This window comes from Phoca vitulina, unplaced genomic scaffold (genome assembly GCF_004348235.1).
Source record: "Phoca vitulina isolate PV1807 unplaced genomic scaffold, GSC_HSeal_1.0 scaffold16, whole genome shotgun sequence".
NCBI lineage: Eukaryota > Metazoa > Chordata > Mammalia > Carnivora > Phocidae > Phoca > Phoca vitulina.
In genome coordinates this window covers 37,404,650-37,430,731 of record NW_022589719.1, presented here as the reverse complement: position 1 = coordinate 37,430,731, position 26,082 = coordinate 37,404,650, and the positions used below count along the sequence as shown (strand labels likewise).

General features: G+C 57.1%; 1 protein-coding gene across 2 annotated transcripts in view; it reads right to left on the bottom strand.

The window, feature by feature from the left end:
- Positions 1-740: 740 nt before the first annotated feature.
- Positions 741-26,082, bottom strand: part of MOB2 (MOB kinase activator 2) — a 79,188-nt gene continuing 53,846 nt past the window's right edge. Inside the window, exons 1-5 of one of the 2 annotated variants that reach the window (XM_032414595.1) lie at positions 18,350-18,474; positions 10,994-11,154; positions 10,335-10,428; positions 2,472-2,596; positions 741-1,797 (exon numbers count right to left, since the gene is read on the bottom strand). In XM_032414595.1, the coding sequence (XP_032270486.1) occupies positions 1,487-1,797; positions 2,472-2,596; positions 10,335-10,428; positions 10,994-11,154; positions 18,350-18,459 (801 nt within the window). In that variant the 5' untranslated portion in view covers positions 18,460-18,474 and the 3' untranslated portion in view covers positions 741-1,486. Of the gene's footprint in view, positions 1,798-2,471; positions 2,597-10,334; positions 10,429-10,993; positions 11,155-18,349; positions 18,475-26,082 lie in introns of those variants that run through there. The other variant, XM_032414596.1, reaches the window with a different exon arrangement.

Sequence of the window (26,082 nt, the reverse complement as noted above, 5' to 3'; positions counted from 1 at the left end):
GTGGGGAGGGTGGGTGGAGGAGCTGTAGCGAGTCAGGAGACAGAGACCAGGGCCCCCACCATTTAGGGCTGTGTGGGTGTGGGGGGTGGTGAGCATGACAGCCATGGACAGCCAGAGAAGGCTGTCCCCAGGTGAGATGTCAGGGTAGGAGGGCGGGGCCCCCTACCGGAGCCCCCTCCTCTCTCTTCTCTGCCCACACAGGGCCTAGACAAGCTCCAGGGCTCAGTTTAGGTCCCGCCCCGCCCCGCCCCTGCACTCAGCCCGCTCCTGAGCTCTCCTCTCTGCTCATCCCTCAGACCACAGTGCCCAGGCGAGGGCTGGCCGGCCTTCGCAGCAGAGCCCCCGGGGCCAGGCTGGCCAGGACCCCCCCCCCCCCGGCCCGTCCCAGCACACTCTCTAGGGTGCCTGCCACCTGCACAGGAGGGCACAGTACAAGCAGAGTGGTCAAGGCCCCCTGGAGATGCAGGAAACAAGGCATGTGTCGTCGTCCCCCCAAAACCCACCCCACTGCCAGCATCCCAAGTCCTGCAGGTCAGCTGAGGACACAGGGCAGCAGGGGAGTCTGTGGCTGACCCTGGCAGGAAGGGTCCAGGCTGGGGTGGGCAGGGGCCACCTGAGGGGGCAGGAGGCAAGCGACAGTCCCAGCTGCTGGGCCAGGCCACCCTCAGTATCACAGCAGCCCTGGCACCCTCATCACGGGTCACCGAGACGCCCAGGAAACACACAGGCACTGACCTGAGCGAACTCTTTTTATTACGACCGAACAGGTGAGCGGAGCGGGGCGCCCAGCCTCCCGCCAACAGCTGCGTCCCCACACAGGCCGCCCGCCCAGGCACCTCGGTCCTAGGCCCAGCTAGTCCAGGGGCCCTCGTGGGCAGCGGGGCAGGAGAGGGGGGACCGAAGCCACAGGGTCAGGGCCCCTAGGGGCACCCCTGGCCACGCCTACCCCACCTGCTCTGAGCCGCTGGCAGCCAAGATCCTAGCAAGGCCAGGAGAGGGAGGCCTGAGGGGGAGCGGGGAGGAATCTCTACAACAGCCCCACCCCGGAAACAAACCAAAGTGAGCCCAAGTCCCTCCTGGGAAGGAGCCCCAGCTCCCACGGGTGTATTTCTCTCAAACAGCAGAGCCCCCAGGGCAGGGGGAGGCAGGGGCGGGGGCCACACGGAAGACCAAGGAAAGGAAAGCCCCACAGGAGAAGGAAACTCAGACCGGCAGTCCCATAAACGTTTGTTGAGCAAATGAATGAAATCCAAAGGTCCTTCTTGACAAGCGGCACTCATCCATCCAACAGGAAAACCCCGGCAGGGGGCCAGTCCGATGCGTGGCCCGCCAGCGTCTGGGGAGCCCACACTCGGCGCACCCGGGCCGGGTGGGGGGCAGCGGCAACCTCTCAGGCCTCCCGCCGAGCGTGCCCGGGGCGTGTGCGCACACGCAAGCACGCGCACCACCGTCTCTCTGCACATGTGCGCGCCTGTCGGCCGGGGGCTCACCTCTCCTTCCCGTGGTTCTGTGCCCCCGCGCCCCCGCCGCTGGCCCCTTCCCCGCCGCCCCCGCCGCGGCCCCCGCCGCTGCACAGCACCTCCGTGAGGTCGTCCATGACGGCGGTGTCTTTGGAGTCGAGCAAGTTGAACTCCCTGGCGAAGAGGATGAAGTGGACGTAGAGCGTGTTCAAGTGTCCATGTAGCTCAAGGGCCAGGGTCTCCTTGAAGTGGGACCAGTAGATGTGCGCCAACACGTGGAACAGGTACTTGCAGATCTTCTTCACCAGAGACTCGAAGGAGCTGGGGAATTCTCTGCCTGGGGAGAGAGTCCACAGCGTCAGCCCGCACTGCGCTCCGTCCACCGCGTAGTACCTCTCAGGGGCCTGGGCTCCCACCGTCAGGAAGGAGATCATCTGCAGGACTAGCCTGGAGGGCTCCTGCCTGCCACACCCTCCCCACTGAGCAGCCCACTGGCAGGCACCCGAGTGACCTGTCACCCTGGGCCTGGCCCCAAGAGCTGATCTGCGTCCAGGGGCCCGTGACCCTGCCATAGGCCACCCAAAGCCTGGACTCAGCCCCGGGGTCACGTGTGCTTCCCTGACGGATGCTCTCGGGCCTCTACATGGCCTCGGCCACAGAGGAGGACGGGAACCGAGGTGCACGGGTACGTCCTGCTGGCCAAGCGCTGCCCCCTGCTGGCTCCGTATTGGCCTGGAGCCCCCCCCAGGACCTGCCCAGGTCGGGACACAGGGCGGCCGTTACCGCTTGCTGGCTGTCAGGTCCCCAGTGAGGTGGGGCGGCAGAGGGCACAGGGCCCAGAGCCTGGGGTGGGTGCGGTCTTGACCCGGGCTGCGCTGACCCCTGCCAGAGCGCACCTGCCTGGCCTTACAGCCCAGGGCACACAGCCGCCCCCATCCCGTAGGTCTGGCCCCTTCGCATCGGCAGCCACGGCCGCCCAGCAGGGAGGAGCGCAGCAGGGCAGAGACGTACCGTATTTCGTGGGGAACACATCCTCGTCGGTCACCAGCTTCTGCACGGAGCTCATGACAAAATCGACGTACTGGGGAGCAGTGCACTTGACCTTCTTCCCCCGCTCATCGTACCAGTAGTACTGTCTGTGGGGACAGAGGGGGCCGGTCACGGTGCCCCACAGACACCCAGCGACTCTTACCCCCCCCCCCCCTCCGCCCCGGCCCCAGGAGTGGAGGTGTGGCAGGTGTCCAGGCTTCCCCTCCTAAAGTCCCCAGGGGAGACACACTGCTTCCCACCACCTGGAGACCCTCAGCTGCATCCCATAAGGGTCTGCCTGCACCGATTCTGAACGTCCAGGACAGAGCACGCCGTCTGAACACACGTGTACAACGTCAACAGAAGGCGTGTTCATTTTCTCTACCACGTGGCTGCAAGTTTCATTCCTTTAGAGGGACGCGTGTTTTGTATGATTTGAAGAGGCATGGAGGGCACGCTGTTTGCTGCTGCCCCGCCTCTTCCAGGAACACTGCTGTGACTTGTCAGCTGGGCCTCGGCCCCTGGGAACACCCCTGCTCCCACTACTAGGAGCCACATGCCCTCCACTGGCCCAGTGAGAACAGCTGGAACACCTGCGGGCAGAGACACCAGGATCTCTCACCGTGCGAGTCTCCCAGCTCGTGTGAGCGTGGACTGCCCCCCTGCCCCAGCGCTTCTCTCCCCAGAACACACACAAGCGCCCGGTGGGCACTCATCTGGCAGCCACCCTGCTCTCCCCACCCCTGCTCCCGTCTTCCCAGAGGGCTGCTGTGCTCCGGCAGGCTGGCTCACCAAGGGCTGGACCCGGAGCCGCAGGGGGGCGGAGGGTGGGGGGGTGGCCTCTAGTCCGCTCAGGGGTGTGGTGCATGTGGGTGTGGGGCTGTACCCGTGAGGGACTGAGTGGCCTAGACCCCGACCCTCTCAGCCCCCTGCCCCAGCCAGATGACGGGCAGCCTTCAGGCACCAGGCTTCACACAGACGTTTCCCTCTGTCCGGCACCCCCTCACACAGCTGGCTTTACTTGGCCTCAGAATCAGCTTAGACTAGGTTTCCCCAAACCTCAACATCCCACCTTGCTCGGGGACCCCAGACTGGCTCAGAGTACCCTGCCCTGATTTGTTGCGTGTACCAAGTACCCCTGGATGACAGCCATGAGGGCTAACCCACTGCTACCACCCTGTCAGGCCTGTCCTCAGGACAGTGGGGGTCCCCATTTCCCATGGCCAGCCTGACCCTGGCCAAGTGACCTCAAGACAGCTCCACGGCCACCGCCCCTGCTCCGGCAAGCCCACCTCCATCGAACAGGAACCGGGGCTCCGCTCCGCCCCAGGCAGGGTGTGGGGCTGGCCAGCAAGACCGGGAAAGCACGGCCTCCACACTAATGGACAGGCCCTGGGAGGAGCCCAGGCTTCGTGGATAAGGGGACATGGCCCGACGGCCACTCAGCACCACACCTGCCCACTTGGGGGTGGAAGGTGTGGGTGTGACTGGGGCGTCGGGGCTTTGCAGAAGGCACTCGGCTGCTCCGGGGCTGCTCCTGGGCACAGCCACGCACCCCCAGGGAGGCCGGGCTCCACAAGAGCCTGGTGCCAGGTGCCCCACAAGGCCCAGGAACATGAGCGGGCAAGGGAGCTAGTGCAGACAAAGCCCTAAGAAGCTTGCCAAATTCCTGCTTGCCCCCAGGAAGTAGAAATCCAGCAGGGCGCTCCCGTCCGTTAGAACACCTGCCCGAGCACCCTCCCCGCCACAAGGTGGCTCTGCTGGCCCTCCTCCCGCCTGCCCAGACGTGGGCACAGGGCAGGTCAGATCACCTGAGGGCGAGAAGACAAAGCCCCTTTCTGTGTCACTCTGGACAGCCTGAGGGGGTCCCTGTGCGGGGAAGTGGAGGAGCCCGGCCTCTGGGGGCCAGGCTGAGGCCCATGTCTGCAGTGAGGTCCAGAGGCCAAGGCCCAAAGGCCGGGCGGGCGTCACAGACATCTGCTCCACCAATCCGCCCGGCACCGCCCGCGGACGCTGATGCACCTGGCCACAGGGGCCAGAGGGTCACAAAACACAGCTGCAACTAGAAACTGGGACACGTGTCTCCCCAACGTGCGGCCCAGAGAGACTAGCTCCTGAGGGATGAGGACGGCCCCATCTGTTTGAAAGACGAGACCCTGTGCTTTCAATGTTCCACTTGTTTTCATTTTTAAGTTACCGGGCAGTACAGAGGACGCGTTCTGGCAGGCAGGCCTACAGCTTCACCTGTCCAGAGAGCCAGGCAGCTCCCACCCCCTCCCCCGGTCAGTCCCCAGCACACCAGGGATGGCCCCAGGGGAACGCCACAGGACGTCCTGAGCCGGGCTCCGGGCTCCAGCCATGTCTCAGTGTGCGCCCCGCGGCCCCCGCCCCCGCCAGCGTGGAAGGGCCAGCGCGCCCCCCGCTGGAAGACACCTGGCTCGTTTCCAGTTTGGGGCAATTATGGCTCCGGCTATTATAAATGCTCCCGGGCAGGTTTCTGTGTGAGCACAAGCTCTCGCTTGTCTAAGACGAACATTCAGGATCTGCACTGCTGGGCCCGTAAGAGGCCACCAAACCACCGTCGGACTGGCTTGTGCATCGCTCTGCTGCCACGTCCCTGCCAGCACGGGGCCTGCTGTCCCCACCTGCTGCTCTAGGGGCTTGTCCGCTCTCCTGGGTCCTCTCCGCTGACCTGTGTGTCCAGGCCCGGACCCACTGGGGACCAGCTGCTGTTCGCACGCCTGAGTTGCGAGGGTTACTCACACACTGGGCGCCGGTCCCCTCTTGGGTATATGATTAGCCCGTGATTTGTCTATGTTTTCTCCTAACAGCGTCCTGATTCTCAGAGCAGAAGTTCTAACTGTTGCTTATGCCCGATAGTATTACTGATTCTTTCTCATCAATGAGCCTTGTGTCACGGCCAAGAGCTCCTCGCCTAGACTAGGTCATGAAGATTTCCTCGTTTTCTTCCAAAAGTCTTATAGTTTCACAATTTAGAATCCATTTGGAGTTAATTTGGGCATAAAGGTTTTGGTCAAGATTCACTTTTTTTTTCTTTTTTTGCACACAGGTGACTGGTTTTTCCACCAGCATCAGTTGAAAGGACTATCCTTTCTGCACTTTCTTCTTCATCTTTGTCAACAATCAGAGGGCCACCTTTGTGTGGGTCTATTTTTGGACCCTCCACCGCCCCCCTGATCTGTGGGTCTGTCCCCGACGCTGTCCTGACAGTGGGACCAGGGACTGTGCTCGTCCATGCAGTCAGCCAGCTTGTCTCATTCTGCAAAAACTGTGCTGGGACTCGGACCGGGAGGGCAGGAAGTGAGCAGACGGACCCGGCAGAACTCCCACTCGGCGCCCCTGCTGGCCCCTCCGCAGCTGCTGCCCAGCACCTCGCCCTTCGCAGTGTGCAGACACGTGTGTGGGGGGCTGTTGTAAATGGTGCGGTTCTCTTAGCTTGGGGCCCCAGCTGTACCCTGCTGGATGTTTTCTACAGTAACTGGGGCACTTCTAGTTCTTCTGCACCGGGATGCCTTTCATCCCTGGTTTCTTGCTGTACAGCACTGTCCATTTGAGTGAACTTTGGTATTTTGTTCCTACCAAGGAACTAGTCCGTTCAAACTGTCCAATTTATGTATGTAGGGATTTTTGGTATGTTTCCTTAATATCCTCTTAGTATCTGCTGAGTTTATAGTGACACCCCTTTCATTCCTTATACTGATACTCTGCACCTTTTCTCTTTGTCAATCTTGTAAAAGGCCTATCAATTTTATTGATCTTTTCAAGAAATCAGCTTCTGGTTTCATGGATTTTCCTGTTTTCAGAAATCAATTTCAGTGATTTCTACTCCATTATTTCTTTTCTTCTGCTCAATTTGGGTTTATTTTGTTCTTCTTTTTCTAGTTTCTTAATATGGAAGCTTAGTTCCCGATTTGAGATCCTTCTCCTACAATAAACATACAACCCTATAAATTCCCCTCAAAGCTTTGCTGTGTCCCACAAATTCAGGTATGCTGCGTTTTCATTTGTGCTCAGCTTAAAACATTTCAAATTCCCTCTGAGACTTCCTCTCTGACCCGTGGATTATTTAGAAACGTGCTCATTCCCAAGTGTTTAGAGATTTTCCTGTTATCTTTCTGTTACTGATTCTAGTTTAATCCCATGACAGTCAGATAAGGAACGTAGTATGATTCTGATTCTTTAGAGTGTGCGAAGGGCTGTTTTGTGAGCTGGGATGCCATCTCCTTTGGTGACTATTCATTCCGTGCGCACTTGAGCAGGACGCGTCCTCTGCTGTCGACGGTGAAATGCATCCAGCCCAGCTGGCCGACGGTGCTATTCCGTCCCGTATCCTTGCTGACCTGCTGTCCACCAGCCCCGTCTGCCTCCAGAAGAGAGCTGAAGGCTCCCACTCTGAGGTGATTTCTGTCCGTTCCTCTCAGTTCTGTCCATTTATTTTGTGTAAAAGCGGCTACTTGGTGCACACACATTCAAGATCAATACTTCTTGATTAACTGATTCTTGTAAATATGCAATCTTCTTTATCCCCCATGGTTTACTTTGCTCTGAGGTCTTTGGAGTCTGGGATTCATAGAGCCGCTGCAGCTCTCTCCTGATGGCTGTTCTGTGGCTACAGCTTCTCTATCCATTTAGTTTTACAGATGTCAATGCACGTAAAGTATTTTGTGAACGCTTACAGTTGGCTCGGTTCAGAAATCCACTCCTGCACAGTGGAGCCCCTTCACCTGTGGTTTCACTTTCCCTGGTCTCAGTTCCTCCTGCCAGCGCCGTCCAGAAGCAGACACTGCTCCTCCTTCGGACGCAGCGTCTGAGGCTGAGGACGATATAATGGCGTACCACGTCCGCCTGCCTCAGTGCCCCCCCTTCACTGCACCACGTGGGTATTTCATGGTCGCACGCTATCACAAGAAGAAAGTGGGTACAGCGCAATAAGAGATCTTGAGAGACAGACCACATTCACATAACTTTTATTACGGCGCACTGTTGTAACTGTTCTGTTTTTTTGTTTTTGTTTTTTTTTTAAGATTTTATTTATTTGACAGAGAGAGACACAGCAAGAGAGGGAACACAAGCAAGGGGAGTGGGAGAGGGAGAAGCAGGCTTCCCGCCGAGCAGGGAGCCCGACACGGGGCTCGATCCCAGGACCCCGGGATCATGACCCAAGCCAAAGGCAGACGCTCAACGACTGAGCCACCCAGGCGCCCCGTAACTGTTCCGTTTTATTACTAGTTATCTCTGTACCTAATTTATCGATGAAATTTTACCACAGGCCACAGGGTTCGATGCAGTCCGGAGTTTCAGGCACCCAGGGGGGCTGGAAGCACAGCCCCCACGGCTGGCGGCCAACTCTGGGAGTTCTGTTTGGCCCTCTGACATTTATGGGATTTCTGGTGTGTTTGAATTTTTTACCACCTTTGTTTACCGCTTGTTCCTTTTGCTTCTCGTCCCTTGTATCTCCTCTTTCCTGCCTTCTTTTGGGTTATGATTTAGTCCTTCCTTTCAGTTTACCCATTACGACTTCGACTACATCATTTACACAACTTTTCAGAGGTTGCTCACAGGAGTATAAAATACATACTCCGCCTGCTTTCCACGCTGTCCGTTGCACCAACTTCCCGCCACTCCAGTGGGAGCACCGAGAGCCCACCCCACCGCCGTCACCTCTGCTGTTACCCATCAGACGGGTGTGGCTCAAAGCGCTCCACAGGGCCAGTCCCCAGGTCCATCCCTGTCGCTCATCCTGCACAGACGGTCCCAGTCCCCTCGCTCTGGGATTCCCTGCAGGAGCAGGTCTGCCGACTGTGGATGCTCTTAGTTTTCCTCCATCTGAGAAAGGTCCGTATTTCACCTAAACCCTTGAAGGATACGTGTGCTGCAAGGAGGACTGTGGGGTGGACTGCTCTTTCCTTTCGGCGCTTTAAAAACGTGGCAGAGCTTCCTTGTGGCCCAAGGCTTCTGATGAGCGCTGCGGTCACTCGCCTGTGTCCTCGAGGGTTGGCTCTGCTCCGGGAAGGCCTTCTCTTTGCCCAGTTTTGTGATGTCGTTTCTGCGCATGGACTCCTCAGTTTGTCCTACTTGGAGTTCATTCAGCTCCTTGAATTTGTAGGTTTGTGTCTGCCAAGCTTGGAAAGCTTCAGCCATTATTTCTTCAAATACATTCTCTGCGTGGCCCTTTCACGTCACCTCGGGGACTCCAGCACAACCCTCTGGTTTCCATGTCTAGGCCCCACTCCAGGCCCCAGGCAGACACGTTGGTCCTGGGGCAGCATGCAGCTCTGGGACCTCTGGCAAACCCGCTTTCTTCTCTTCAACTAATTTGACATCAAACAACTGCTAGGAAGGCAGTAAGTATGCCAGGCCCCGTAAGCCTGAAAGACCCTGTGAAGGCAGCTGCAGTCGAGAAGAACAAGAAGTGGGCACCCCAGGCTCACACCAAGCTCTACGTGCTTTCCAGGAGTCTCTTCTCAAACATGGGGATACCGAAGGAAACATAGGAGCAGAGGAGACCAGCTTCCCTACCCGCCTGCCCTACGGGCCACCTCTGATACCGCTGGGTCGGGCCCAGCCAGCAAGCATCCTCCTGAGCATGCCACACACACGGCAGCTCTAAAACACCGTCCTCACCCGCCTCCAGCATCTGCCGCTGGGCAGTCTACTCTACCGAGGGCCCTTCCCTCCCATATCACTGTCCTCCAAGCTCACCAGCCCCAACCTCCCCTGGGGCATCCCTGCCTGTGGCCAATGGGGACACATGTAATGCCTGGGCTCCCATCAGTGGCCTTTTCTGGGTGACAGAGTGGAGAGCCAACTACTGTTTACATTTGCTCGCACGGGACCTAGCCCTGAGCTGTGACCTGCTGGGGCCACAACAGCAGGGCCTGGCGGGGCTGAGAGCCAGGCCTGTGCCAAGGCTCATGGGCTCTCAGCGACAGGAGAGCTCCACTTGCCTGCGTTTGAGCTGGGTCTGTGCCCAGGAGCCTGGCCAGCAGCATCTGTGGGCAGGATGAACTCAGGACACACACAATGTGTGTTTGCCAGCAGGGGCTAGCGGCTCATGCGTACTTGCCTCGGCCCCTGACCTGCAGCCCCGACAATAAAAAGGAGGTATGAGAAAGGAGCTTCCGTGCCACCTCCTTAGTCACAACAGCCCCAGGCTGAGCCCCAGCACACCTGGCCTCCTGTTTGAAGCCACCTTCCATCCCTTCTGCCATTAGAGGCCAAAGGCAAGCCTGTGCCGCGCAGTGGCTCTCCTCCCCACACCCCAGTCAGGAGCTGCTGCGAATCCAGTGAGGTGCCTCGAAGCCCCCTTGGGGTACCTGCCTACTGAAGACACGAATGTGCACAAGCTTCCGGAAGAGAATGAACAGCACTCAAGGCCCACTGAAAACTCACTGAGAAGGCATCCCGGTCCCACAAAACCAGCCAACGAGGAAGGCAGTGAGTGCCCTCCTCCACCCCGTCCCTCGCTGTCTCCTTCTTCACTCCCTCCCACAGGGCGGGAGCTCTCGGGAAAAGCCATCCTTCAACTAAGTGAAGCAGAGAAGCATCTGCAGCGTCACGATGCTCTGCTGTCTTAGGAAACCAACCTAGGCATGTCCATCCCTAGCCCCAAGGAGCTCGGCCACCAGCCTCTGGCCGGCTCCTGGCACCCCGTGCCCCAGCAGGACCCACACCACCGAGTGCCTCCCCTTGCTGGGCTCTGCCTCCCGTGTCCCTGCTCCACGGGGACAGGAGGTGCAGCCCCAGCCAGGACACGGCTGAGGAGACCCCGCAGGGGCGCCAGAGAGGGTGCAGGGGCTGGGCCACAGCCCGGCAGCGACTCACGTGTTGCACACGGCCATCGTCTGGCAGGCCTCTCCCGTGCAGAACTCTGAGATGGTGCTGTACTGCAGGTTGACGTGGTGGAAAAATGTGGTGGCTGCGAGAGAAGAGAAGGACCAGGTGTGAAAACCACCACTGCAGCATGCTGTGCGTCCCAGTGCCCTGCAGGCCTAGGAGGCCCAGCACTTCTTCCCGTGGGCCCTGGGGCAGCCAGCACGCGCCACAGACCAGAGACACACGTCCCGGCGCAGAGCACCGGCCCTGGAAGACGGCCACCAGCCTCTGTCTTGTGGGCTGGCACGTGTTTGCACAGCGCCAAGCTGGGCAGAGAGCCAGCGGCCATCCAGACGGAGTCCCCTCCACGAGGGGTGGGGCAGGCAGACATACTGTGAGCCCTGAGCCCCAGGCCTGCCCAGCGGGTGGAGGTGAGAGCCACCCTCCCCTGCCACGGGTCACGGCCTTCCCATGACCTTGGCGCTGCCGGCCTTGCAGCTGCACACCCGCTCCACAGACGGTCCCCGGCATGGCGGCCCATCCCTGGTACCCTCCCCGGTGGAGACCCTAAGTGCACTGCAGGGCCGGCCACCAGCTCTGGGGAGTCCCCGAGGAGGTGGCCACCTGCAGCCACTGTGGTGCCCTTCCCCACCCCGTGCCACACGCACTGTTGCTGGCCAGCCACTCGTTGAGGTCGATCTCCCGGGGCAGCACCACCAGCTCCTTGAAGCCGACGTCGGTGATTCTGGACTTGGCGTACTCTGGCTCCAGGTACATCTTCTTCTCCTCGGCAGCAGGCTTCTTTCCGTTGGGCTTTGCTTTAGACTTCCTGCCGGAGAGAAGGGAGCAGAGGGTCACTGCATGACAAACGCAGGCATGGAGGCCATGAGCTAGGTCCTAGGACATGAGCGGGGCTGTCCCTGCCAGTGGGACAACCAGGGGGCTCTTCCTGAGACACCCCAGGAGATTCTGCTCCCAGTTGGCGCCAGGAACGGAAGGAAGCTGCCTTTGTCCTCCCCTGCCACTGTCGGGCCCATGGCCTGACCAGCTGAGCTCCCTGCCACCACAAGGGGCAAGGATGCAGACACACATGCCAGAGGCCCGATGCCGCAGGGCCAAACCTGGAACGCACGACGGGCAGGCAGCTCTGGGCCCGCTGAAGGGCTGGGGTGGTGACCACACTAGTCAGGTTCCAGCCCCATGGATGACACTGCAGCCACCTTGGCCCGCAGGGTTGCCGGGTGGGACACAGGGGTGAGTGTCCCTGGCCCAGGCCCCCCACCCTTCTGTGCAGCCGATCCGGCCAGCCGGCCTTCCAGAGCCCTTGCTGCATGCTGCCACAGCTGGGGCTCCCCTGCACAGCGCTGTCCCGCTCACCTGGGTTCCATGCCAAGCACACAGTGCAGGCTCCGGGCAGGGACAGACAGGTGGGCATGAACCAGGCCAGGCATTACAGAGATCTGCTCAAATGACCACTCTGCATCAAAAGGTTTTTCGTTTTTTTTTTTTTTTGCTTACAAAAATAGTTACTTTCCATGAAAATATACTGTCATACAAAAACAGAATGGGCTTGTTATAGCTACTTTTATAGGACTAAATACATATATTTGAAATGTCTGTTTTCATTCAAATCCAGTTATCAGTACCTAATAAGCCCCATAAACCAAAGTTCTCAGTGCTGAAGAGGCCCCCTCCTTGGTGGGGGAGCCGTGGGCCCCAAACCAGCCTCCCGCCAGCCGCCCAAAGGCCGGAGCCAGGGCCGTGGTGTGTGCAGCCTAGGTCCACAAACAAGATGGAACGTCCCCTAAGAGGGAAAAGTGACCAACACAGTGGCCCAGAGCCCCCAGCTGGGAATACAGCCCAGGCTGGGTCTGTCATAAGTCACTGAGTGTCACACTGGAGCCCACACTGGGCACATGGGCCTCGGAGCAGAGGACCCAGTGGAGGGCCGTGTGCAGATACGGCCCTTCCCAGCAGCAACCGCCCAACGCGGAGGTGTAGGAGGGTGTAGGCTCCCCGCCATCTGGGGAGCAGCTCAGAGCAATGCTGCAGTCCTCCTGCACATGCAGGGACTCTCCAACCTTCTAAGGTTTAGCACTGGGTTCCTGGCAGTAAGTTTGAGAAACTGAAGGAAAATGCCTAATTGAGTCTCTTGGTTCTTAGTTGGACGACTAAATTCTTCAATGGTACACACCGTGACTTGTAGAATCAAACTGCAAATCAATACTACCGGGACATCTTACTGACCAGAAAAGGCCACCTTTGGCTATGAACTCTCAAGGAGGGGTCACCCCCGCCCCAAGAGCAGAAACTCAGGGGAAGTGTGTACACCTGCCCTGGGGACAGGATAAGACAGCCAGAGGTCTCGGAGTTCCAGGAGACACATCCTTCAGAGCCCCCAGTCCTGCTCTGCAGTGCGAGGGCAGGAGTGAGCACGCTCCCGCCAGGGCAAACCCACAGGCACCCGTCGGGATGGCCACGGGCCCCCTGCACACCTGGGAGGGCCATGGTCGGGGTGCTGGCTGGGCCAGAGGGCTGGGGGCAGGCAGGCTGAGGACCTGGACTCGGGGGCCACCATACGTGGCCAGGCCCCACCCATTTACACCCTCAAGCTCTGCAGCGTCTACGGAAGGAGAAGCAAACCAGCTCACTCCTGGCCTCTGTCTCTGGCCCAGCTGCCCAAATGGGAATGCTCCGCGGGTCTTGGCTGGGGCACAGCCTAATGGTGGCTGAGCTGGACACGGCCATCCTAAGCACTCAGGGCACCCAGCGCCCTGTGCGCCCCTCCCCTGCCAGCCCTGCTCCAGTAAGGGCGAAAGGTCTCTGCAGCTCCCTGACCCTGTCCTTTTCTTCTTCTGTTTTGAAAAGTTGCTAGTGGTTTATTTAAGAGAAACAGGAAGGAAAAATGCTCCCCGAATGCCAGGGAAATGTTTTCCCTCAGCTTCTCAGCAAATCTTCTCCTTAAAAGGCGACGTGTTCTCAGCCTCCTGGTGCACCACCGGGAGTGGCCAGTGCCACGCAGGGCCACAGTGTCCTGGGGACAGGGCGGGACAGACCCCCGTGACCTGGAGCAAAGGCATGGATGTCTCTGTCTCTCTTGATCTCTGTTACATACACAACTGCAGTGAGCACTTCAGGGGTCCCCTTGGCTGGTGGTGGGGGGAGGCTGTTCCCTGGGGACAAGTGTGGACACACGCTTCTCAGGGACCTGTGGTCCCTTGGCCCAAGACAGTAAGGCTCCCACCCTTCCCCAGAGCCTGGGAGGGCTCAGGGAGCCCAGGGGCTCTGCTGATGCCCTCAGATGCTCCACCAGGAAATGGGTGGGCAGGCCGTTTCGCTCCCTGCCCCCTGCCCTTCTCCTGACCCTGGTCTCTGCTACTGAGTCACACGCCGACCTGTCAGAAAGCCTGACATTGCCTGGAAGATGTCCTGTGCCTACAGCCCCAGGCGTGAGGGACCAGCCCACGGGACACACGTTCAGCCTGCACTGGTTCTGCTCTGCTCACCCCCCACCAAGTGTCCGTCTGCTGGGCAGGTTCTCCACTGCATCCAGGCCCAGTCTGACACCCGCCCCTGCCTCACCTTGACTCACACCTGGCTAGGACCACCCCCGAGCTGGCCACACATGCTGGGCCTCAGCTTCGGGGTCTAGAGGGTCCTATGACCACACGTGTAGGGATGGGGCCCGTGGGGGCCTGTTGTCCAGGAGCCACGTCACCAAGTGATGAGGACCACACATCAGAACCAGCCCAGGGGCAGCTGTTAGTGGAGCAGCAGCAGGAAGTGGCCTGGTGCAAGACGTGCCCGGGGTGACACACAGGCCCCCTGGGGGACGCTGCCTGAGGAAGGGTGTGGCACCCTCGTGCTGGCAAATCCATTTCCAGGGGAGACTGGGAGCCCCTTTGGGCCGACTCTCCGAGGGCCAGGCAGGCAGCCGCGGGAGGACGTGGGCTGCGACGTGTGTGTGGTCAGAAGGCCTCAGCCTCCTCGCCCTTCTCCCCTGCTGTTCTCCTGCAACAAACTGGCCAAACAGGCAGGTGCACACCCGGCCCGCCACGCTCGATTTCTCCAAGCTGGTTCCCCTGAGCTCCCCTGTCCCCATCATCCAGGGCAGGCCTGGGACCCCTGGACCGCCGTGCCATTTGGGATGACCCCTGTGCCAGGCCCGGCAGAGCGGAAGTCTGTGGAGCCTGGTCATGGGGTCCTCTTTCCTTCAGTCCCACAGGCAGGCAGCAATGATGGGCACTGACCCAAAGGCGGCAGGACAAGGTACAAGCCAGGGCCCCTGTGTGGAAGTGGTCCCGCAAGCCCAGCCACACGGGTCCCTCCCACCCAAGTTCTGTCCTGGCCACTGCCAAGCCACTTGGCCCCTCTGGGTGGCAGACGTGGCCCTGGCCCAGTCCCGCTCCTCTGCCACCAGCAGCAACAAACCCGAGCTTTCAGAAAACGCCCTGTGGCTTCCAGGTGGAACAGGCTACGTAACACCGTCCCTGTGGCCACACGGATGGAGGACACAGACCCTGCGCCCCCGCCCCACAGGCACCGAGCTCTGGAGCAGGTTCTGTCCAGCCAAGGCCCAGAGGGCTGCCCGGGGGCCACACGCCTGAGCGCCTCCTCTCTGGCTCTCCCCCCACACTGCTTGCTGGGACCCCCACAGCGGCCGCAAAAGGTGGAGTCCCTGGCATGGAGCTGCACTGAAGGGACCAGAGGGTGGACACAAGGCTGAGGCCTGCCAGAGGGCCTGCTGGCACCTTGCGGGGGGGTGTATGGCTACAGGCACATGCAGAGAACCTCCAGCAGAACCCTACATGCTCTCCTGGTCTGACGGGTGGGCTCCAAGGCCGGGACACCCATTTGGGAGGGGCCCAGGCTCCACCAAGAACATCTTCCTGTCTCCTCGCCCTCCCCTGCTCCTGACGCCTTTACCACCTCCGCAGGAGTCCCCAGACCCCACACATGGTGGCCTGACACACTTCCTGTCCAATGTCACACCACCAGTCCCACCCAGAGGGCCCTCAGTTGCTCAGTGTGAGCCAGCACCGACATGCCACCCATCCACGCCGAGCAAGGGGACACACGGGTGGGGAGGGATGCCTGCCCGACAGTCAGCCGCAGGAGAGGAGTCTCCCCTAGGGACGCAGACGCTCTGTGAGGGATGCACCTGCCCAGGAACGCCTGCAAACACTTGAGTGCCCCGTGCTGATGCTCCCCACCAAGAGCTGGCCCCCACGGGCAGACATGTGGGTGTCAGGGAGCAGTCAGGAACTGTCAGGTTCAGAACACAGACGCCTCCTCAAGGCCTCGCCATGCTGAGGCAAGGGGCTGGTGGTCCCCAGGCACAGAGCAGGGCCAGCTGCGCCCAGCGGGGGGCGCACCGAACCAGGAGAAGAAACGGGCAGGATAGACGGAGACCCCCCCCTTCCTCAGAGTCCTGCTCAGCCTTCTGTCCGCCCCCCCACCCCCACCCCGTCTGGCCCCTGCGGTGCTCACCGGATGCTAGCATCCCAGGACAGCTGCGGTTCTGGCCAGGAATGAGGCAGGGCAGATGCAGGAAGTCAAGGGAAGTCAAGCTGACCGTGGAGGAGGTGGGCAGTGACAGAGGCGGCCCCGTCCGGAGGCAGCCTCATGGGATGGAGACCAAAGATCCGGGGGTGGGGGAGCAGGGTTGTGAGGAACCACGGATGCGTGAACAGTGGACCCACGGCACGCAGAGGCCCCACAGAAAGTGCTCCCACAGAAACAGAGCCTGTGCTGGTGGTGGTCTGGGAAAGGAAGGGCCCATGGAGAGGGCGCCCACCCTCCTGGGTGCAGCCCACCGCTCCCCACAGCAGGCTAACGCAGGAGGGAGCTCCCGGGCCCAGGCTTGACAAGCGCAACTATCTGGGGTGGCATGCTGGGTGCAGCAAGAGCGGCCCGTGGGTCCCATGTGCACAGGACCCACCTACTCCCAGGGGGCAGCAGGGCCCAAAGTCCAGGCTCCTCCTGACGTCCTTCCTAGGACACTGCTGAGGGCACAGGCGCCGCAGGGATTTCAGTGACAGCCCTGTCACCCAGGCGGTCAGGGCACACTCGGGCCCACCACCAGGGCCAGACAGCTCCCTCAAGCCCGGGCCGAGTGAAAACACCAGGGCTTGGCAGCACTCCCAACCCCCAAGTTTCCGATGCGGCGGGCCTGGAGCGGGGCCCGACGACCACCTCTGACCTGTGGAGGCGCCCCACCTGCATCGCGTTCTCGCCACTCCCAGCGCCCCGGTGTCACTGTACTCCCTCCTGTCACACAGCCTTGGAAACCAAAAGCTAGGAAGACCCCCCATGGGACCCCCACCAACTCCCCACGGGCTATGGGCAGCTGCATGCTGTGGAGAGGGACGAGCAGGTCATTTCTCCTCTTGGTTTAACTGCCTGGCGGTCAGCACCCCCAAACAATGCATGCTTTCATAAGCCTTTGTGTCCCCTATAAAATGAGATCCACCAAGACGGAAAAAGCCAAGGGAGACTGAGAAAAGTACGCAGACACCATGGACCCAACGTCCACGCGTGTCAGGCGCAGTTGCGAGCTCTCTGACCCACAACTGGAGCCACAATGTGGCCACGATGCTCAGAGTTCGAATTTTACCTTCACTTCTCCATCGGTGAAGTAAGCGCTCTTCCTCTGACGCTGGGCTGAGAAGTCACCTCCATCGTGAAGTCCTCTCAGACTCCCCCGGTAAGGAGGGCCTGGGCCTCTAGTCTCCCAGAGCGGCGCGCTGGTGCTCGGCCGGTCGGCCTCCCCTCTGCCCTCTGCAGAACCCACGTCAGCACTCGGCCCTCACCCACAGTACATGCACCCACAGCTCCCTACACGTTCCCAGGGACGGTCACCGTTCCTGGGCTGAACCAAAGACCTGCAGCAGAGCACCCACACCTTGCCGGCCGTTCTAAATCTCACACCCTAACATTACGAAAGGACAGCTTTGGCCAGCTAACAGGTGGGATCTCTGGTTTCCACTCAGAATTCACTGTGAGTCCTCCCGTGCGGCACGCAGGTGACCGGCTGTGGGGAACGACCCCATGGAAGAGACAGGCAGAAACCAGAGGTACCCACAGACAGGCTCTAGAACGGCCTCCGTCACTCCACGCTGACCACCAGCTGGGCCTGGCTTCCCCTCAGACCATCACACCAAGAGGCCTGCTTACTTTGGCTACAATTAAAGACAACTGGAAAAGCAAGAGACATTCACTTTCAATTTTAAAAATGATGACCCACTGAAGTCTCAGGCAAATGCAAGATGTTCATACTGAAGGAAGCCAGATCTGAGTCTACAGTGTGACCCATTCTGGACGCAAGCTCTGCCTGTGCTCCTGACTCCTGCGAGCACGGGTGTCCGGCGCCCCTCGGAGCCCATCTTTGGGGTCAGCCGGCCCGCCGCCCCCACACCCTCCCACCAGCAGGCCGCACTCACTCTACCCAGAGCCTGAAGCAGGCTTCTACTCAGACACAGAACCGGCACTGGAGTGAGTTTCTCTAGACCCCTCTGCAGGTCAAAAAAGAAGTTAAAAAAGCTGTCAGAAATGGCTGTTCTGGCAGCCCCCAGCCCCACAGCTATGGCCCATGTCAGGTCTCTGGACAAGGCCACTCCTGGATAGGTTCCGGTCATCCCACCTGGGGACAACGGGACAGACACCCTGCCGCCCTGGCAGGCTTGGGAGAGGGCAAGGCAGGACTGCCGTGGCCACAAAAGTGGTTAACCACGAAGAGGGAGATGGGTCCCCGGTGGGCCCCCTGTTCTCATCCAGATCCTCCAGGGCCGCACTCCCTCAAGGAGCATGAGCTCCCTCCCACAAGCAACAGAAGTGCAGGCATTTAGGGAAAACCTGGCTCCAAACGAAGTTCCTGGCCAAATCCAGCCCCCCACCCCCAGCGGCTGTACACCGCCACGACCTTAGCTGGGAGGCGCGGCAATTACAGCCATTCCTCCCCAGGCTGACCTGGGGTAGGAACTAGGGACAGTCAGACCACCCCCACCATCCCCTGCCCGGTTCACCTGAGCACTTGGCCGACTGCCTGGAGCACCATTTTGCAGCTGAGTCCAGTTTTGGGGGGCTGGCTGAGCAGAGCTCGGTCTGTGGGGAGGCTGCTGTGATCTCCAAGCATGGTGGGGCAGTGCAGAGATGGGGTGGGAAAGTGGGAGCCAGGGCACCAGATAGCCGCTCCCTCCTTCCTCCCCTCCCTCGCTCCTTCCCTCCAGGAGACCAGCCAATGAGGACAGCAGGGGAAGAAAGAAGGGCTCCGGCCTGGCAGAGACAAACAGCTGCTCCTTTACAGGCGAAGGCTGGCCAAGTCTGGGTACATGAGGGAGTGTCTCAGTCGCCTTTTCAAAGTGGCGCCTTGCGGGCACTGTATGGGGTTAAGGCCACTGCCGAGGAGACGGACACCACCCTTGGGAAGGACCCATCAGCAAGGCCCCGGGGTGGTACCACAGAGCAGGAAGCAGCTCTGCCCCAGGAGCTCGGGCGGCCAGCACACACCCCTTGCCTGAGCCCAGCCCAGCTGAGACAAGAAACCGGCAGGGGGTGGGCTGGAGGCTAGCTGGGCTGCAGACAGGCTGGCCACGCACCTGCAGAGCACGGACACGGGCTTGCGGCACAGCCACACCAGTACAGCCGTGGACAGATAAGGCTGGCTGGCTCCCAGGGCGTCCCGAGCAGGCACTGAGCTGGAACTGGGCAAAGACTGCCCTTGGAGGGCAGCCCCACAACGCCTTCCTGTGGGGGTACAAGAAGCTGAGTGCCCAAGGCCTTCTTTGCAGCTGTTGTAGACACAGGAGGCCATGAAGTACTGAAAAATCAAACGTCTCCAAGAGGATGGTGCTCTGCTCAGCCCTGGTTTCAGTTCTGACCACAGGGACAGTGTCAGCCCGTCCCCACGCTCCTTGCGAAGCCCCACCCAGCACAGAGCACAGCCAGAGGTCTGCCAGGCCCCTGCACCCATATGCCCAGGATCAGCTCTGCCCTCCACCCCCGAAAGGCCACATCCCACAAAGGGCCCTACTGACCTTCTCATCCGTCCAAGCTCCACCCTACTCTGCAGGGACCACCCCAGAGCCACCGAAAGGACAGATCAACGTGCAACAGCACAAGGCAGCCTCTGCCCGCAACAGCTGAGGACACCCGCAACAGCGCTCCAGCCACCTGGGAGGCAGGACAGAAAAGGCCCCTTCTGTCCTGGCAGGACAGTGTCTCCGGGGCCACCCTGGGAGTCAGCATGACTCACGTGCTGCTGCCCAGGGGAGAGGCGCTAACGGGATGACCACACAGCCCCTGGCAGGTGAGATGCAGAGTCCCCGGGAGGGGAGGACCAGCCTGCAGGGGCCGCAGCAGAGCACTAGAAGGTCGCTCCGGGCTCACCTTGTTCCACTGCCTGTCCTGGCATCAGAACCAGCTGTTTCTCCAGGAAGCCCTGGTCCCTTCTATTGGAGATGAAAACCTGACACTCGGCTGCTGGGTGGTACGCTCCTCAGTCCTCTCTGCTGACAGAGCAGGCAGGGAGACGTGCGTGTGCTCACCTATACACCTGAATCCCCATCTCTGTGCCCATCTGTATCTGCATAACCCTGTGCACGTGTTCATCCCGATGCCCCCGACAGATCCGTCACCCGTGGATCACTCCAGCCTCCTCCCCTGGCTTGTCTATAACCTCCTCCCTCCAACAGGGAGACACCTCTGAGGAGCCACCAGGGTCTGAATCACTTAGTCAAAACCATGGCAGAGGAGCTCCACGCTGTGAAGGCAGCAAAGCAAATGGGCCCAGCACCCTTATTAATGGTGCAGGCAAGCGCAAGGACAGCTTAAAAGCAAATGGGAAGGGGCGCCTGGGTGGCTCAGTCGTTAAGCGTCCGCCTTCGGCTCAGGTCATGATCCTAGGGTGCTGGTATCGAGCCCCGCATCGGGCTCCCTGCTTGGCAGGAGGCCTGCTTCTCCCTCTCCCACTCCTCCTGCTTGTGTTCCCTCTCTCGCTGTCAAATAAATAAATAAAATACTAAAAAAAAAAAAAAAGCACATGGGAAAAGCTTTGTGGCTGAGTCCAACGAAATAGAAGAGAACAAGACAGAATAAGCCCTCCACTGACAACCAAAACACCCCAGAAAGACACATGCACAAGACAGATGAAAACTATAGCCCAACAAATTAGGCAATCTCAGAAATTAAGTGACTTAAAGATTTGAAGAGAGAGGCAAAATAACTCAAAAGAGGAACCAGAAATGAGAGCCCCTGAAATGCAGGCTAAATCAGAAGGAACACAAAGCCAACATGGCAGGAAACACAGGATGGAAAGGAGGAGTTTTTTAGATAAAAAAGGAACGAAGAGACATTCACTTGCATCATGACAGGGTGACAGGTCCCGGGCTGACCTCCACTACCAGCAGCTACTAACTGGGTGAAATACACAAAGCAATGGGTTTCAGATGCTGGACAACAAACACGCTGGTGGCTCAGGACAGTGCCCAAGAGCAGGGAACCCAAGGGTGAGCAGCAGTCCACGGCCTGCTGAGGCTGGGGTGCGGGAAGGCGAAGCGTGTGCAGGCCCCGCAGTCTCAGATGGAGGCAAGGATCAAAGCTGGGGCTGCTGGAATGTGCAGGGCAGTGAACCAGACGAGCTGGGCTGCCCAGAGAAGGGACGCCAGAAAGAAGGACAGAGCCAGTTAAGCCTCTGGCCAACTACTCGGATGGGGGCATGCAGGGCCCCTCCGAAGGCCTGGCAAAGAGCAGCTATGGGGAGCTGTAAGCTCAAGGGGTGCTGTGGAGGCTGTCAGGGCAGAAGACAGGCACTGCCACTCCCAGAGGAGAGAGAGAGAGAGGGCACTCCATTGAGGCTCCACAGGACCTCCACTGAAAGCCATGCCAGAACAGGGCTACAGCAGCCCCAGGGGAAGGTTTCTCTAGACCTGCCCTCATCAGGCTTCACCAAGCCTCAAAGGGTTCCTCCTGAACCAACAGCAAATGAACTGCACACTGCAATAACCACAGCACTCTTTAAGGAAGGACAATGAAAACCAGAGCCTTAATAACACTTGCCACCACAATGTCTAACGAGCACACACACATGCACACACGTATGTGAAGGAGCAAAAAACGTTACCCACAACCAGGAATGTAAGAGACAAAAGAAAGAGACCCAGACACAACAAAGATGCTATAAGTAACAAAGACTTTAAAACCACAAGAATAAATACATTGGATGATTCAAGGATTGACAGGCAGTAGACCACTGAATGCTGACAATAATGAGACAGACAAGTTCTTCTACAAACATAAGTTACCAAAACCGACACAAGAACAAATAGAAAATTTGAATTTATAATTAAGAACCTTTCTACAAGGAAATGCCAAAAGCAGGTGGCTTTATGAGTGAATTCTACCAAATACATAGACGAAATAATACCAGGGGCGCCTGGGTGGCTCAGTCGGTTGAGCGTCTGACTCTTGTTTCAGCTCATGTCATGATCTCAGGGTCATGGGATCAAGCCCCGTGTCAGGCTCTTCACTCAGCTGGGAGTGTGCTTGAGGGTTTGCTCTCCTTCTCCCTCTCCTCCCACCACTTGGGCACTCTTTCTCTCTCTCTCAAAAAAAAAAAAAGAAAGAAAGAAAAGAAAAAAAGAAAGAATACCATTCTTACAAAAACTTTCCCAGAAAACAGATGAGGAAACACCACCCAGCTAATTTAATGAGGCCAAATAAGAACATCACAGGATAAATTACAGAATATCATCCATGAACACAGATGTAAAACTCCCTAAGAAAATAGTAGCAAAACAAATCCAGCAATATATAAAAGGAGTAGCAGATCATAACCAAGAGAGGTTCGTCCCCGGAATCTAAGCTTAGCTAACATTTGAAAACCAGTCAATATAATTCACCATATTAACAGACTAAAGGGGAAAAGATGATCATCTCAATTAGATGTAGAAACAGTACATGGCAAAATGTTCATATACACTCCCAGCAAAAAAGTAATAGAAGGGGACATTCTCAACTGGAAAAGGGCAGCCACAAAAAAAAATCTAAAGTTAAGGGGCACCTGGGTGGCTCAGTCGGTTAAGTGTCTGACTCTTGATCTCAGCTCAGGGTCTTGATCTCGGGGTCGTGACTTCAAGCCCCATGGGGCAAAAGACCAGCACACTTTACCAAGGAAGCTATTGGAATAGCAGATAAACACAAGAGAAACTGCTCAGCATCACTGGTCGGTACGGAAATGCAGATTAGATCCATCCCCGAAGAGATTCCACTAGGCTGGCTAAAATTAAACACACTAAGAACCCAAGTGTGGGTAAGAAGGCAAAACAACCAACACTCTGACACACTGCTGGTGAGAGTAGACAACAGCACAACTACTTGAGAAAAGAGTTGGAAGTTTGTCATAAACGTGTCATCTACGCTATGAACCAGCAAGTCAGAGCCTAAGTATTTACCCAAGAGAAACGAAGCCGGCGTTCTCACAAAGGCACACGAGAATGTTCCCAGCAGCACCACTACAACAGCAAACACTGCAAACAACCCCAAAGTCCACCAACAGAAGAACAGACTGATTACGGTCTATTCATACAACGACTACTACTCAGCAATCAAACGCCGAACATCACTGATAAGACGCATCATGTGCTCAACCTCACAGACATCATGCTGAGAAAAAAAATGCCAGAAAGAAAATCGTAGGTCCATACGGTTCCATTTATATGAAGTTCCAGAAAAGGTGAGGTTGATCTTCGACGAAAAGAAGTCAGAATGGTGGTTGCCTCTCAGGAGGGGCGCAGCAGGGAAACGGTGAGGACAGAATTTTCTGGGCTTGGGGTGTAAAGCACAGGGTGTTCACATCTGTCAGGACTCAGCGAACTGTACACTTGAGATCTGTGCATTATACTGTCTGTAAATTATACACCAATTTTAAAAGACCGAAAGTTTTTATAAAGGAAGATAAAGCATTTTAGTGAAAGCAGTAGGTGAACTGAAAGACTCGACACTGCAGTGAACGGGCCCCCATCAAAGCACAGCTGCCCACGGAGGACTCACCATCAATCAGTGCACTTGGGACACTGAAAAATCCTTCCAGAAAACCACTAGAGCTTGCCAGGGAAGCTGTATTTTCATCAGAATCCCAGTGATGCTCTCCGTCAGAAGGCTGTTGTTACAGACAGAATGCGTGTGTGTCCCCCACCCCCCAATTCCTACACTTAGGTCCTGCCAGTGGGGTGGTGTCTGGGCGTGTGGCCTCTGGGAGGTGATGAGGGGTGAATGACATCATGAAGGTGGGCCCCACGATGGGATTGGTGACCTTAAAAGGAGAGAAAGGGATCTCCACCCCCCCCAGCCCCCCAACACACCCAAATCAGCCAGGACCCTGATGTCCGACTCCAGAACCGTGAGACTAAAGGGGTGCTGTCTGTTACCCATCTGTGGTGTTCCGTTCTGGTGCCCTGAGCTAAGACAGCTGAGTGTGGTCAAAGAGGCGCAAGGAAAGGAAAGGTGAGCCGAAGACTCCTCATCTATCCAAAGCGTCTTTCAAGTCTAAGTTCTCAGCTGGGGGTGATACTACCCCGGGGAACATTGGGTAATATCTGGAGACGTGGGCCAAGGCCAGGGCAGCGCCCCCCCCCCCACAAGAATCACCCGGCCGCACACGTTGATCCTGCAGAGGTGAACAAGCCTGCGTGCAGGTGCAGACAGGAGCTCAAGCCCCGTGGTGCCCACCAGGCCTCTCTGCACTTCCATCACGGCTTCTCAAGCTGCTCCCAGACTAGCAGCAGCAGCATCTGGGAGCCTGCCCGAAATGCCAGTTCTCAGGTCCTCCCGGCCCCACCAGCCAGACACTCTGCAGTGAAGCTGGCACATGGGTGAACAAGCTGTCCAGGCGGTTCTGACACAACCAAAGTGCTAAGGACATCCATCAAGCGACCACGTGAGAACACCAAACCAACGACAGGAATAACAGCACTCCAAATCAGGTGTAGGAGGAAGGGGAGCAGGAAGAAGTTTTGGGCTAATTTAACATTTCTCACATGAAGACAATGGGACTGGGGGCTTTACAAAGGTAACTGCAGAAAAATATCAACATTTAAAAATTTTTTTAATTTATTTTGTTCTTCCAAATTTTTATTTAAATTCTAGTTAGTTAGCATACAGCGCAATGTTGGTTTCTGGAGTGGAATTCAGGGATTCATCACTTACACACAATACCCAGTGCTCATCACAACAGGTGCCCTCCTTAATCCCCATCCCCCATCCAGCCCATCCCCCATCTCCCTCCAACCACGCTCCTTCTGTTCTCTATCATTAAGAGTCTCCTATGGTCAACTTCCTTCTCTTTCTCTTTTTTTTCCTTCCCCTATGCTCATCTGTTTTGTTTCTTACACTCCACATATGAATGAGATCATATGATCATTGTCCTTCTCTGACTGATGTATTTCACTTAGCATAATACCCTCGGAACTCTGATTCAGGCTCTGTGTTCAACTCGGAGTCTGCTTGTCCCTCTCCCTCTGATCCTCCTCCCGCCCAGGGGTGCATGCTTTCTCTCTCAAATAAATAAATAAATACAATCTAAAAAAATAAAAGCTCGGGGCGCCTGGGTGGCTCAGTCGGTTAAGTGGCTGCCTTCGGCTCAGGTCATGATCCTGGGGTCCTGGGATCGAGCCCCACGTCCGGCTCCCTGCTCAGCGGAGAGCCTGCTTCTCCCTCTCCCTCTGCCTGCCTCTCTGCCTACTTGTGCTCTCTGTCAAATAAATAAATAAAATCTTAAAAAATAAAAAATAAAAAAATAAAACCTCTCTAGTTCCATCCAAGTCATTGCAAATGGCAAGATTTCATTCTTTTTGATGGCTGAGTATTATTCCATATAAATACACACACACACACACACACACTACATCTTCCTTATCCATTCATCAGTGGATAGAGACTTGGACTGTTTCCATAGTTCGGTTATTGTTGATAATGCTGCTATGAACCTTGGGGTGCATGAGCCCCTTCAAAGCTTTATTTTTGTAACCTCTGGGTGAATACCTAGTGGTGCAATTGCTGGGTCATAGGGTAGCTCTATTCTTAACATCTTGAGGAACCTCCATACTGTTTTCCAGAGTGGCTGCACCAGTTTGCATTCCCACCAACAGTGTAAGAGGGTTCCCCTTTCTCCACATCCTCGCCAACACATGTTGTTGGTGTTGTTCATTTTAGCCATTCTGACTGGTGTGAGGTGGTATCTCAGTGTGGTTTTGATTTGTATTTCCCTGATGCTGAGTGAAGTTGAGCATCCTTTCCTGTGTCTATTGGCCATCTGGATGTCTTCTCTGGAAAAGTGTCTATTCATGTCTTCTGCCCGTTTCTTAACTGGATTATTTGTTTTTTGGGTGTTAAGTTTGGTAAGTTCTTTATAGATTTTAGATATTAATCCTTTATTCCGTATGTCATTTGCAAATATCTTCTCCCATCCGTAGGCTGCCTTTTAGTTCTGCTGATTGTTTCCTTCGCTGTGCAGAAGCTTTTATCTTGAAAACTCAATAGCTCATTTTTGCTTTTATTTTCCTTGCCTCCAGTGACATATCTAGTAAGAAGTTGCTAGAGATGAGGTCACAGAGGCTGCTGCCTATGTTCTCCTCTAGGATTTTGATGGTTCCTGTCTCACATTTAGATCTTTCATCCATTTTGAATTTATTTAAAAGATCAACATTTCTAAACAATCTTTTTTTATTGTGGCAAAATACACATAAATGTACCTGTCTTCACC